Source organism: Phalacrocorax aristotelis, chromosome 1 (genome assembly GCF_949628215.1).
Source record: "Phalacrocorax aristotelis chromosome 1, bGulAri2.1, whole genome shotgun sequence".
Lineage (NCBI taxonomy): Eukaryota > Metazoa > Chordata > Aves > Suliformes > Phalacrocoracidae > Phalacrocorax > Phalacrocorax aristotelis.
The window spans coordinates 214,633,256-214,647,806 of NC_134276.1; the positions used below are offsets into that span (position 1 = coordinate 214,633,256).

Below are 14,551 nucleotides of genomic sequence, written 5' to 3' on the forward strand. Positions count from 1 at the left end.
GGAGATCACTTGAGTCATCTGAAATGATTGTTGCTTCTTAGAATGACTGCTTAATGATTGCACTGGTCTTTTTTCTTGTTTTTCACTTATGTCAACCAGCTAGAACTGAAACCTCAAGGCCGAATGCTGATGAATGCAAGATACTTCCTGGAAATAAGTGGCAAGTGATTTTATTTGTTAATTGATAGATGTGACTTCTGATTGTGTGGGGGAGACATGGTGTCTACACTGAAAGCAGTGCCTATGTTATTACCGATTTATTCATAGAAACTATTATAACAGTTTGAAATGAACACTCCAGAAAAGCAATTTTTATTGTATGGTGGGGATGAAGATTGACTCTTCCTCTGTGATTTGCAAGGCAGATTTTTGGCCATTTTACCACTAAAATGGTAGGTTTTCTCATTACGCTAAGTAAGACAAAATAGATACATAAAGAGCCAGCTCCCTCTGAAATCATTCTACTTGTATGTACGCATATATGTATGCGCCATGGTGTGCATCATAGCGCAGTTGTAAAGGTTAGGATACAATTTACAGTTGACAACACCTAAGTACATGTGTTAGTTGGTCTTTTAAGATCAAGAGCAATCTAGGCAAAACAGGAAAAGAGCCTAGAGAGTGATTCATCTGATCAAATACAGGTTTCTGCTGCAAGGTGAGCTGAGTCATTCAGTGGGCTCCAATGCCTGCTCCAGCTAGACCTCCAGGGACGTAGCAGCAGCTTAGTCACCCTGGACTGGAGACACGCCATCATTTATGTCAATGTCCGTGTGAAATGAATTTTGCTTTGTTAAAGAAAGTGGGTTGCAATCCAAATGCTCAGTCTTATTCTCCTGTCTGTGATGCCAAAGTCCTCCCTGCCTTTCACAGATGTGGGGTGAAGCTGTAAGGTGTATGTATCTAGAATGACTTTACATTTAAAGAAACATAGAAGTACTAAAACCAGCTAATAGCATGTCCATACTGCTATTTTCTTCATCCATTCCTAGTATAGAATAGACTATTATTGCCTCCTTGTGTGTTACCAGATATCAAAGAGGCCAAAGCATAGAAAATACAAGTTGTGATTGTATTACAAATAGCAAGATCAGCATCAGATCACACAGGGGGCCAGTTTTGACAGAATACCTATGTATACTTGCTGTGTAATGCATGAATAAAACAGAAATCGAGAGTGAGATATTGTATGCGTATCTAGATTTGTACACACAAGCACATATGTAAGTGCACATGTGTATATGCATGTGTAGTCAGAATTGGTTTGTTTGCTGTTCCAGAAAGTTTAAATATGAACTGTGAATAATGGCATGGACCCAGCAAACAGCAAAGCAGTTGCTGGCATGGAAAATAAACAAGAAAAAGAATAGCCTAGGAATATACATATGTGCTTACTCACACACACGTGTACACGCACACACAAAGAATTCAGTTAAATACCCACCTATATATAAACACATGTGTGTTTCTGTGCATATATAATTATTAATTTTTATGTAATTTCGTCTTTCTTAGGGCATGGTTCTTCAGTGCTATACAAAGTTAGAATTTTATGTTTGACTGCAAATTATCTCTTCTTGGGAAATTTCTAGTCTACATTTCAAAAGCAGCATTATGAATAATCAAGGGAGCTCAGAGTCCGAAGTTTAAAGTCATTTTAGTGTCCTTGTAGGAATGGCAGATAAAAAAAAAATCCAAACAAGCCTCATGTGGGTTTCAGAAAATGGTATTTCTTAAAAATATTAATTTCCATGCATGAATCATTAGCTTCAGTCACTTAGTGTTTTGGCAGCTGCATTTTCTCAAGGCGCCTGATCAGGACAGGGTGCCCTAATAAATCTTCTGTTTCCTTTCCCCCAGATGCAAAGGACCTGGCTGACTGTGAGACTGAAGGCTTTTTCTCCTTGCACCAGCGCAGGGGAGCCATCAAACAGGCCAAAATCCATAATGTCAAGTGTCACGAGTTCACAGCCACCTTCTTTCCACAACCCACCTTCTGCTCTGTCTGTCATGAGTTTGTATGGTAAATGAAAAGAGATGCATTTTCCCCATTTAACCCTAGGGACCAGCTCTTGTGTAGATTTGTCACTTAGGGACACGGCTTACTGGTGGACTTGGCAGTGTGAGGTTTATGGTTGGACTCAACGATCTTAAAGGTCTCTTCCAACGTAAATGATTCTATGATTCTATGGCTCTCTGGTTAATATCTATACTCCTGCTGTCAGTAAAGGCAGCAGGACTGGACCCTTGGCATCTTACTTGTAGAGTTATTGCATCACTTCAAGGATGTGGTTCATAGCTGTAATTACAACTTCATTTTTGAGTTTATTTTTTATAAATATTTTTGCCTTTGGCCAAATGCACAGACGTGTCTCATCAGCCTGGTTTGCTATTTGGATATTGTGAAATTTAGAATGTGAATATGTGCTGAAAAGGCTGTGAAAAGCACGGAGAACCACCTCACAGTTAGATTGAACGAAGATATTTAGATTAGAGAAGCTCTATAAAGACTGATAAAAGGCAAAGCTATTTTATTCTGTTCCTTTCATAAATGTTGCTCTCCTTTCTTCTGTCGAGGCTTTCAGAAAATTCAGAATTAACCATTTCTCTGTTTTTCTCAGGGGTCTGAATAAACAAGGCTATCAATGCAGACGTAAGGAACTTTTTTTTTGTTGCTATCTTTATTTACTTGATCCTTTCTAAAGAAATATTGTTATTAACAACACGACACACTTGTTCTTTCAGAATGTAATGCTGCCATTCATAAGAAGTGCATTGATAAAGTAATAGCCAAGTGTACAGGATCAGCAGTCAATAGCAGAGAAACAATGGTATGTATTATCATTTGGTTGCTTTTAAAAAACTTGGGCATCATTCAGATCTCTCCTACATTGCTGTAAAACAACTTCTGATGAAGCAAAACATGCTGCTGAGCTAAGGCTGTGTGATCTGATCTGTGCCCTTTGTGTTTTACATTCCCCGTGGTTTCGTTACCTCCTACTTCTGATTTACTCAAATGCAGCTGCTGAATAAGACGTGGCTGAATCAGGACTGACATTTTTCTAGTGTATGAAGTACAGCTCGGAAGGAAGTCATGGACATGAGGTGGAGATTTACTGGAGGAAATTCTTCACTACCTGGTGTTAGGCAGGACATCACACTGAATTTTCAGAGCAGTACTTTAACATCCTACTCTGTCTCATCTGAGATTTCCAAACAGTTGATGGAAGATCTATCTCCATTTTTTTTTTCCTCATATCAGTTTTATTATAAACCTTCTTTGCTGGTGGGCAAAAGTGGAACTTAAACTCTTGATAGGACTATTCCTTTTTCCTTAATTGTGTCCCAGAGCTTCTGTTTGCTTCCAGTCCTGCTCTAGTTCCTCTTCTCCTCTTACAGTCTTTAGAAATGAGATTCGTGTCATTTGTCTTCTGACATCTCCGGGGTATATATATCCAACTTCGTCTTCACCTTTGACTCCCTATAAACTAAAAGAAGAAAAATAAGCTTTTCCAAAGACTGATTCATGACAACAAATGTAGACATTCATTTCAGGATGGAATGAATACGTTTTAGAAGTACTGCTGTTTTTCCATTGAGCATTAAGAGAGTCTGGGTGCATAGCTGAGATGCAAGTTATTTGGTCAGATAAATCAAGCCCAGGGTTTAAATTACCCAGTTCCCACTGAATTGCACAGTTATTATGTATCAAAATTTAGCTTTGTATATCTGAATGATAATTATAGATGGTTTCTTCTGGGTAGTCATATTCAAGGATAACAGGGCAGTAGACATCCCAACTTCTGTGGTACAAGCCTTGGGACCGTTGGTTTTCCAAACGGAGCTGAGGTGGAGAGGAATGAATTGCCAACACAGCTTTTCTCTTGCAGTTCCATAAAGAGCGGTTCAAGATCGATGTGCCTCACCGCTTCAAAGTCTACAACTACAAGAGCCCGACTTTCTGTGAGCACTGCGGCACGCTCCTCTGGGGCCTTGCACGGCAAGGACTGAAGTGTGATGGTGAGTCCCTGATGTATGTGGCATGAGCTGAGCATGGGAGTGGGCCGATGTCTTTAGAGGGTTGCAATCTGAAGAGCCAAGTCTCATTTATCACACTTCTCTACAAGACCTGTATGAGATGGCATCCAGGGTGGTGGAGAGTTCAGGAGGGCCATCCTTAAAGGACGAACATTCTTCAAGGAAGACGACAACTGTCAGTATACGGAAAGATATGTCATCCACGAGACTGAAGAGTTGCTTCCCAGACAGGCAAAGAACATCTCAGTGACATTGCTGATCTTCCAAAATCACTTTTAGTGTCAACTTTTGTATGCTGTTTCCACTGTCAGACAGACCCAAGAGACTTCACCATCTTTATAATCCTATACCAATGGGGAGACTCTGTTATGTGGTTACAGTTTGTCTCTGAGCTGCTAGACTGTAGAGTTTTGGTAACCTGTAGCTGCAAAGGCTGATGTATGTGGAAATGCAACCTTTTGCCCAGAAGGAGATGTATAAAAGCTTTGTCTCCATAGAGAACCAAAAAATGACCTGAGAGCCATCTCACGAGACATAAATGGTGCCTAGGTTTTGAGCTGTTTACTTGGCTGATCTCTGCCCTTGGCCAACAGCAGCACATGTTCCTGCCCAACCTGATGTCAAACCCTTTACAGCCTACTTATCCCGTGTTGTCCTGACATCTCTTGTTCTTTCTTTCAGCATGTAGCATGAATGTCCATCACAAGTGCCAGACAAAAGTAGCAAACCTTTGTGGAGTTAACCAGAAACTAATGGCTGAAGCTCTGGCAATGATAGAGAGCACCCAGCAGGTAAATACTTTTAAGCCTTGAGGGACCTGGAGAAAGGAGGATCAATTATTCAATGTTTGTTTCAGTGCAAGAAATAAGGGCATTCAGTGGAGCACTGTGGGTAGCAAGTTCAAAGTAAAGACTAGGAAATGGGTCCTTCATGGAATAGGTAGTTAAGCTCATCTCAGCACTTTGTGGAGGCCAAAAGTTTTCATGGGTTGAGGTGACAATCATCTCCAGTGTTCACAGAAGAGAAATCTGTTCAGGAGTAATAGAATGATTCTCATAATAGAAAAGCACTGTCTTGGAATCGGGAAACCTCTGAGCCGCATATCTCTGGAAATAGGGAGAATATTCTGAGGAGATGACTTTGCATGCCTGTACTCTTCATATATCTTTACCTGGTGTCTGCTGACCCCCATAGCAGATGGGACATGACCTGGAGGGACTCTTGCTCTGATTCGGTACAGTTGTAGTTACATTATGTTTGTCACTGAGGTTGGGTAACAGGGTCCACGGCAGAGTGAGAGGAACTTGGTTTGGGTCCTTTTGCTGTCACTACCTTGCTCCGTGCTTGTGACTTAGCAGTTTGTCCTGTGACTCTCTGATCTGTTTGGAATGAAACTCCCCAGACCATGGACTCTCATGATGAGGCCTGGGCCTTGGGGAGAGGATCAAGATACAACTGTCATATAAACAACACTGAACACAGAAAATTGAATTAAAAGAAGGAAAAATAGCCTGTCACAAGCCCAAAACCATAAAAGAATTTAGAGATTCTAGTTCAAAATCAAGATTTTTGAGATCCCTCTCAGCTCTTGAGTAGCCTCTCATAGGGTTCTCTAGTGGAGATCTCTAGGGGATCTCTCTATTGGCAGTACAAAGTCCTGCTAACACCAGAACACATCTCACAGAAGGCTGTGGGTTCCTCTAGGTTATCAAACCCCTAAACGTTAGGTACAGGGTTGCTCTTCTCATAAGCAAAGACCTCTTCTAGATCTTGGCTTCTGTGACAGTCACGCTCAAGAAGCCAGAGTGTCCATAAGCTCAGAACATGACATTTGGCTCAAAAGTCATTTGCTGTTTTCTGTAATCCAGGCTCGCTCTCAGCGTGACACTGAGCCGATCTCCAGGGATGGACCTCTTGAAATTGGCTTCCCAGTTCCTGTGAAGGAGGCAACACCACTTCAGGCATTGCCAGCATCTACAACAGGAAAAAAAGGTAGTTTCCCCTAGTGATATGGGACAGCAGGCTTTGTTAATTTTTTTTTCTTTTTGCATGGTTAGGTGGAGGTGACAAGGATGGGGAATTTATTAGCCATTGAATTTTTCATGCATCTTTCCAGCCTAGAGCAAGGCATACCCTTTCTCATCCTAGGATATCAATAGCTCTTCCCAGCCACATCATTTGGCCATGGCAGATACCCTAGATCTCAGCCTAGTTCCTTTCCTTTCTATAAACCTGCACTTTTTCCATGCCATCCCAACCTCTGATAACATAAGACACCCCCGCCACTCATTCAGCTAACCCCTACACTCTCCTTCTGACCCGGTACTTGAGCACACCTCATACCTGCACTGGCAATAATCTGTTTATTCTCTTCTTGGGACTCGTAGACTGTAAAATCTGGTCCTTCTAATCACCATGGCCAACTCTTTTTCTGATTTCATATTTTTGGGTGGGGGTTGACATCCAGTACCTTTGAAAACCATTGACAGATCCCCACTTCGTTCACCCAGGAGCTGATCTAGGTGTCACGGCCCACTGTGCTACAAGAACAAACGTTTAGGAGGGTGAATGAGAGACTGGGGAAGAGCATTGATTAAAAGACCTTGGAAAAGGCTACTGGGGGCTCAGTGGCCTAAAACAAAAAAATACAGTTTCCGGGGGGATTCATTGTTTGTCTGCTTTGTGCTCGAGTCACAGAACTTAGGAGCAAAAATGTCACCATCTTTCATTAGACTCCTGTTGGCCACGTAAAAGGCCATTTCAGAACCTCTCTCCCTTCATGGTTCACAGTACCCCTCCAAGAACTGTTTTGTAACTGCAGGAGACCTATGATGGCATTGGCACAATGCTTTTCTGCCTCCCACAAGCTTTGAAACGCATCTACCAGAAAGGGGAGGGGAAAAAAAGAAAAGTACAAGTGAATCAATACTTAAACCTAGCAAGGACTGGGACAGTGGGTTCTCAGCTCCAACCCTAATCAAAGGTCAAGATGAGATCCCAGACCCCACCATCATCCACTTTCTCAGTGCAAGTTACCTGTGTGGAGATAATATCCTGGAAACTGGACCTAGAGCAAAATGCCAGAAGGCACCGGTTAAAGCATGGCAGAGCCACATTATAGCAGTGCTTTGGGTTTGATACTGCACAGCACCAGGCTGCTGAGCCTCAAAGGCTGGTTTTGGTACCATCTGAGCTAAATGGACAGTGCCCTTTGGCCCCCAAGGGGAAATAAATGGTGTCCCCATCTATACTTATTTACTTTCTTTTCTAAAAGTAGAACTGGCTATGCTGATGTGTATCAGCAAAGCCCCAGATGGATTCAAATCTGGTTTACCTGTGGGTCTGTCTGCTGAGTACTCTTCTTGCTGTTCAGCAATGTAAGACAGTACAGCAAATGTGCACTTGAGTACAGGGGATAAATCCAGTAAGGGAAAGGATATCTTAGAACTTCATGAATATCCAATACTCTGTTGAAGAAACTCTGAATAGTTCCACTCCAGGACAGCTGGAGTACTTGATCAGAGCTTCATATCCAGAGCAGGGTATGAAAATTCAGTATGAAAATTCTGTCCCATCTTTTCACATGCTAGCTTTGCCAAGGGTCTTGAAAAGGCCTCGAAAAAATGGGACCACATCGTAATGGCAACCAGTGAGAAGGAATGAAAAACACAGGTGGCCAGTATGAAGGGTTTGGTCATGTTTTGCCACCATAAAACAGAAAGACAGATGAAGGAGTTTGTAAAGTGGGAGTAATACCACTGAAGAAGGTGGAATTACACTGGAGTAAAATTTCCTCCAGAGAGAAAGCAACGTGGGAGCGGAGCCAATCTACTTAGTGGATGTGGCCACCACATTTCCATTTTTTTTAAGTACCCTTTAAAAACTCTAACCTGTAAGTGTTCTGGGGATTTTCTGCTCATTTCCAAAGGTTTATTTGAATGCTTTCATGTGTGTTGCAGAGCCACAGGGCATCTCCTGGGAGACTCCGGTGGAGGGCACAGTGAAGGGGGAGTCTCTAATAGAGTCAGACTTGGGAGAACAGCCCCGGGAGAAGGAAGAGCACCAAGTGCAGCTAAAACTAACCATTGAAGATTTTGTCCTGCACAAGATGCTGGGGAAGGGCAGTTTTGGCAAGGTAAGCATCAGGGGACCAGACACCGCTGCATAGGTCTGCATATTGATTATTATGGCACTAAATAGCATGTGGTTTGAAGGCCAGCTTAGCTGAGCAAGCTCAGAGGGAGGCAGAAGCATGAGCTGAAAAGTTGACTGTGGATCACGTCCCCTCTCCAGAGCAGCAGGTGCCCAGCTGGGAACGCTAACTGCTCTTTCCCAGCTCCAATCTGTGCTTGAGCATAAAGCAAATTTTGCAACAGCCAAGAATTTGTACTTATGAAACGAGAACCACCTGTTTTCAGGGGATTCATTAATCTTGAATTGTGGATTGTTCTTCCTTCTTGCAGATGTCCCCTGAAAGGGGACTCATGTTATTCAGTGCCAGCATATAGCTGCATGAAGCAATTTCAGCGGAACTCACCATTGTATTTTCACAGCCAATAAGGAGAATGAGTATTATTATGTATCACATTGCTCAGATCCCATATCTTTCCAGGGTGAAAACTGTGCCTTAAAGAAGGGCTGCTTTTTGCCTCCTAAGTGAGCTGGAGAAATTGCTGCAGCCAAGTCTTAAACTGGTGAAATATTTGCTGCGTTGGCTTTCCGTACTCAAACATACTTGGCATGTCTACAGTTTGCATGGGAAGCAGAGCTGAGGCATCTCAGCTAGAGCTAAGCCAGAATACCCCAAAATCCACAGCCCAGACTAACCCGGACTCAAGAGCGTACATGTCATAGAAACATATTGGAAGGGACCTCTGGAGGTCATCTAATCCAACCTGCTGCTCAAAACAGATCTAATCAGATGAGGTTGCTCAGGGGTTTGTTTAGCCAAGCCTTGAATACGCCCACTGAAGCAGATTCTATACCCTGCATCAGTGCCCTGTGCTAACATGGACTCTGCAAGCCTGCAAGCATCTGCATCTCTCTGCAACACACCATGCATGGGTGTGGAGAGGATGGGCTATTTCATGCCCTTCTGCAACAAACTTCACCCACAAGTTTCCTGTGTAGGTGTTGTTCCTGGTGCCCTTATTGGCTTGGAGTGAGATTCACTTCCCCATAGAGGGGACGGGGTGTGCAGATCTCAGTGCATGAGGGGACTCTCCAGCTCTGCATGGACCAGGAGGTTGAGGGCCAGACCTGTGAAGAAGCCCCCTCTGCATGAGGTCTAGCATTGCCTACCTGCACCTTGGAAGTCACAACACAAGTCACAAATGAACTGCGTTCCCCCAGTTTCCCCAGGAAAAAAGTGCCCTGCACTAAAACAAGGGTAAAAAGGGTGCCTGCAGCATCAGCACTGTTAGCATTTCTGGTCATTCACTGCAGAGACAGAGGGAGGCTCTAAGCTCTACTCTCTGTCTAGTGCTACAAAGTGAAAAGCACTAGTAGCCAAAAGGGTAAATAAAACTTTTGTCAGGGCTAAAACGTGTCTGAGCTTACTCAGTAAATAGTGTCTGGTAGAGTACTTCAAAGACCTCTTTGATGAGCCTTATATACTTATTCAGTCTGTGGGAAACACTGTTGACAGGCTGTTAGCGTAAAGATCAGGACTGGCACTGCCTTCCAGCGGAGACTTCTTTGCTCTGCGGTCTCCAGAAAACCCTTCTTTGCTGCTCTGTGTCTCATTTACCCTGCCCATAAAAACAGATGGAGGTCCTAACTCCTCTGGGATGCGTTTTGCTCTTCTGAGAGAAGTCCTGTAGAAGCACAGGGGACCCAGCCTGTTTGCTCAGGCCTCCTGCTAACTGGGAGGAAGGGGAGAAAGTGACATTTGACATAGATCAGTTTAACTACTGGTGGACATCCGTTTACACCTGCTGAGGATCTGGGGCAGGGCATTTGCATTTCACATGTTGACAAAGCAATATTCTATGTTTTGTTATTTGAAGTCAGAAAACAGGAAATGTATCTTATGAGCATTTGCATAAAGATGGTTTCTGTTATAAGAAGTGTTTGGCTCTCTGAAATGTCCTGTCCATACAGGCATGCAGACCCTGCTCTTGTAATCGCCAAGACTTTCTCATCCTTCTCCAGGGTTCAGCTTCATAAAACTATTCTGGGTGTGGGGAACAAACTCAAAGTCTACAAAGTCTTAATGGCAGAATTGGGCCTTAAACATCAGCTTTTTTAAGGTCTATCGTGGTGAATCCCCCAGAGCTCAGCCCCCATCCTCACACGACAGTGCTGCCAGCTCCGAGAAAAGCATCGTTCTTTCTGAGCAGCTGTTTCCACCTTAGGTGTTCCTCGCCGAGCTGAAGAGCACAGACCAGTATTTTGCCGTGAAAGCCCTGAAGAAGGATGTGGTGCTGATGGATGATGATGTTGAATGTACAATGGTGGAGAAGAGAGTCCTCTCCTTAGCTTGGGAGCACCCATTCCTCACTCATGTCTTCTGTACGTTCCAGACCAAGGTAAGACAAGGATCTGTCACCTTCCTCCACAGGCTGAGGATGTTTTGCTGAGGTGCAGATACTTATTGAAGTATTCAAGTCTCCTCGATCCTAGGGAATAGCTTGGACATGAGGTGGTACTAAAGGAAGGGATCTTCAGGTTAACCACTTGGAAAATGGCCCTAGGAATTTCATCTGCCTTCATCACATTAACCTGGAGGTCCATTTGAGGATTTTGGCATCCAAGACTGACTGAGGTGGCTGTGCAGAGACCCTCTATTAAAATCTGTGTCCTGGTACCCTGGGCTGTGTGCAGAGGCCACATCCACAGCCAGGGTACAGATGTGCCCAAACTGGTGTTATCTGAACCTCTTGGTCCATGAAGAGGTACGATGCAGTGACTAGCCTGCATCAAAGCAAACTAAAGAAAATCTGGCTATGGAGAATAAGCATGCTGTCATTCACTTTGGGAATCTTTTTTTGCCCCCACTTACTCTTAAATTGCATCAGACTCTTCCTAATTCATGCAGGACCACTGGTGGTGAAGGCTACAGTTCAGAGTAGCAGCGCAAAGCATCTTCATTTGAAAACGTGCTTAGGACTCCAAACCAAAACTGAAGTGACATTTAAGGAATGAATATACATACCTTCATGGCCCTACATGGCAACGAACCACCAGCTGACCAGCTTTTCCAGAGCCTTTTCTGCAGCCACAACCAATCATCTTAACACTAAAGCACACACAAGGCATACTAAAAAATGATGCAAGGAAATCTGAGAGGTTGTCTTGTCTATCCAACCTACCCAAACCACTCCTGAGAGGTGTTTGCTATCTCAAAGCTCAAATTCAAAGGAAAGTCATTCTCTCAAGGCTGCCTGTTCGGTGTTTTGTTACGATGCTCCCTGTCCCCGCACAGTCCCAGCATTTAGTGATACAAAATACTGCTCAGTGTAAGTTTAGGACCTGTCACCAAGAGGCTTTTTGCTTCTGCAGGGTCAGGAGAAACAAATATAACCTCCGCAGTATATCCTAGTCACCCGTGGGATGCGGCACCTGTTTAAAGACAGATTAAATTTATAACAGGGAATGTCTGCGAATTGCTGTAGGCGATGTGACACTAACCCCAGGCATTCATGTTTAACCCCTTCAGAACTGTCAGCACATCCTGGGAATGGATCCTTGCCTGGAGAGGAAAGGAATTACTTCCCATTTTTTGGGGCTAGGTTTCAGAGGAAAATATAAATGACCCAACTCCAAAAGCAAAGAAAATCGAGACTTAATTAAAAAGACAAAATATTCACAACAGTCACATCTCTACAAGGGAGCTTGTACTCCAGGGAGAGCTGCTTGTGCTGCCTGTAACTCCAGGAGAGGTTGACTTGCATGCAGCAGCAGAACCGCGTTGTCTGTGGTCCAGCCCTGGCCTGGAAGCTGGAGGCCAGGTTCAGGATGGATACAGCGGTGGCAGTCTGCTGCTCTGGTTTCAGGCAGCGCATGCACGCAAGTGTCCACTTCCCTCATGAGACCACAGCAAAAAGATGAGAGACCAAACAGAGTCATGCCAGGAGGCAGATGGGATTTACTGACCATTTAGGGGGTGGGGGGGGCTGTGCTTCCGGCTGTGGCTGAGGCAAGGAAAACCTGCAGGATGGAAAAGCAATGAGTGCCTGAAAAATCTGTAGGTGCCAGGCTCAAAAACCCAAGTGCTCCTTTCCTACACTGTCTCATGGGCAATGTCACGGTAGTGCCCTGTTAACATATAGAAGGAATCTACATCATCCCATGTCAACATTGCCACCTTAAAATTATTTGATATTTTGATTATTTGAGGGCGTTTTGCCCTCAGGTTCACAGATACAGAAGCTGGAATGTGGCTGCCCAGGCCAAAGAAGCTCTGGGATGTGATTGATTTCTAGCTTATGATTTTCTCCTCTGACCTTTGCAAGCCAAGTGGTGATGGCTCAATGCATGAAAGTCATTCAGAGCAGGAGAGCTGTGACAAGTCATGGACTGTCTTTCACGGCTCAAAGGACAGCATGGTTCAGTTGTAATATCTTTTAGAGCAATCATTTTAGAAGCCAGGGCACTGCTATGTAGTCCCTCTCTGGACTTTAATATTGAAAACTTGCATTTTCAATTGAAAAATGGAAATTTTTTTAAGGTTTCACTGGATAGATAACTAGTTTAAAACAGAAATGCATGTGTCAATGCCGTCCTGAATCTCTAATGCTTTGACTCGCAAGGCTTCTGAGCTGCTTCAGGTACTGAGCGCCTCTGCAAAGAACAGTAAAAACAGGGATATTCCTACACTGAAACAAGAACCTCAGTAGTCCCCGTATCTCCAGAGCGAAAAAAAGTCATATGATCTGTTGGCAGTTCTCTGAGCTCTGCAGTGGGTTTCTTCCTGGCCTCAACCCAGGTAGTCAGTGAATGCTAACATATATAAAGCTTGACAGCCCTTCAGACAGGTTTTTGTAGGCACCAGGCACCTAATGCTCACTTTTATTCCTGCGGAGGCTGAATGACCAGTGCTTTCTAAACTCAGAATACTTGTTCTGTTTTGCTACATGAGAAAAAATTCAAATGCGTGGGGGTTTTTCCCACTCTGTTTTTGAACTTGACTGTTTTATTTTACTGCAGTAATCTTTGCATCCAGATATTCAGCTGACATAATTATATGGTGTGAATTTTAACAACAAGCTCAGAGAGCTATTCTGTTGTATTAGATTTAAAGGGACACTGTTATGTTAAAGAGGAGGAAAAACATGTTTATAATTCTGTGAAATCCCAAAATTAGTAATCCCACAACAGTGACTAGCATCCCAGTGCTTATGTTTTATTCTTCTTTTTGCATTTCACTGATCTCCTGTGATAAAAATAGGCTTTCCGTTTTTGAAAGTCACTGTTGTTTCTGTTTCTTTACTTCACTGACCAAATTTTTATTCACACCCTTTACCGAAATGCAAATTAAGTCCTTAGGTGTTTTGGCTTGTAGCACAAAAAAGCAACACAGAAGACTGATTCAACCCAAAAGAGAAGTAATCTTTTTTGCAATTTAAAAGGAAATGTTACAGAAACATTTCTCTTCTGCTTTACTAATCTATTATATCTTTTCAGGGTCCTGGTGGTGAGCCATTTTCACATGCTCTGTTCTTTTAGTGTGCGTAATACTGACTTTAAAACCTTTTACATTGGCAGGAAGGGGAAAAGGATTGTAAATAAGGACGGTGATCCTAATTTAAAAATTCTGGGCTCTGAAGTGTTTTCCATGAATATTTTTAGAAGATTTCTCATTCAAATATCTCGTCAGAGGAAACTGTAATTCCTGCGAAATTTTCCAAGGGCAATTTCAGTTTTCTTCTATCTTTGTCTTGCTATTAGAGGGACAGGGCTGAATTATTTGACCCGAATCAGAGCATGTAGGTGGCACAAGCTTATTTCACACTCATTCGATGTCCATTGCCTGGCTGTGCCACGGACCTTCTGAGCTGCCCTGGATCAGGCCCGCATGCCCTCCCCAGGCAATACAGGATCCTCTCTGACCACAGCATGGCTGCAGGATGCTGATGCATTGCAGGAGAAGCCATTCAGCAGGAAGGCGAGGTTATAAGCCTTGACTTCCAACACTGCTGAACCACTGACGCACAACAAAATATTGGACAGACTAAATTAAAAGCACAACAAAAATCTTGGTCACAGGAGGAGGTGTCCGATGAGGTCAGGCCAGATATCTTTCTAGCCAGCAACCAGTTTTTGGTGTTGACCAGGAGGGAAGGGTAAGGAAGAGAGTACAGGGCGACAAAGTGATTTTCACTTTGCACAACCCATCCCATGCCTTGGTGTTCAGCCATTTGGGAGACACGATCTTGAAGCTTCAAGCTTCATTCCTCCTCCATCCTCCTAGTATTTTCGGGGGGATAAGTCAGCTGAGAAACGTCTGATTCAAGGCTAGTTGCCAAATTTTAGCCAGCTGATGGGAAAGCTGGGGAAGAATTGGGAAGCC

At 43.5% G+C, this 14,551-nt stretch overlaps 1 protein-coding gene across 1 annotated transcript in view; it reads left to right on the forward strand.

Annotated features, from left to right (window-relative positions):
* Positions 1 to 14,551, forward strand: part of PRKCQ (protein kinase C theta) — a 63,757-nt gene that overhangs the window by 27,674 nt on the left and 21,532 nt on the right. Inside the window, exons 6-14 of the mRNA XM_075081663.1 lie at positions 100 to 160; positions 1,861 to 2,023; positions 2,622 to 2,653; positions 2,746 to 2,831; positions 3,891 to 4,020; positions 4,720 to 4,829; positions 5,907 to 6,030; positions 7,998 to 8,173; positions 10,395 to 10,568. Coding sequence (XP_074937764.1) covers positions 100 to 160; positions 1,861 to 2,023; positions 2,622 to 2,653; positions 2,746 to 2,831; positions 3,891 to 4,020; positions 4,720 to 4,829; positions 5,907 to 6,030; positions 7,998 to 8,173; positions 10,395 to 10,568 — 1,056 coding nt within the window. The remainder of the gene's footprint in view (positions 1 to 99; positions 161 to 1,860; positions 2,024 to 2,621; positions 2,654 to 2,745; positions 2,832 to 3,890; positions 4,021 to 4,719; positions 4,830 to 5,906; positions 6,031 to 7,997; positions 8,174 to 10,394; positions 10,569 to 14,551) is intronic.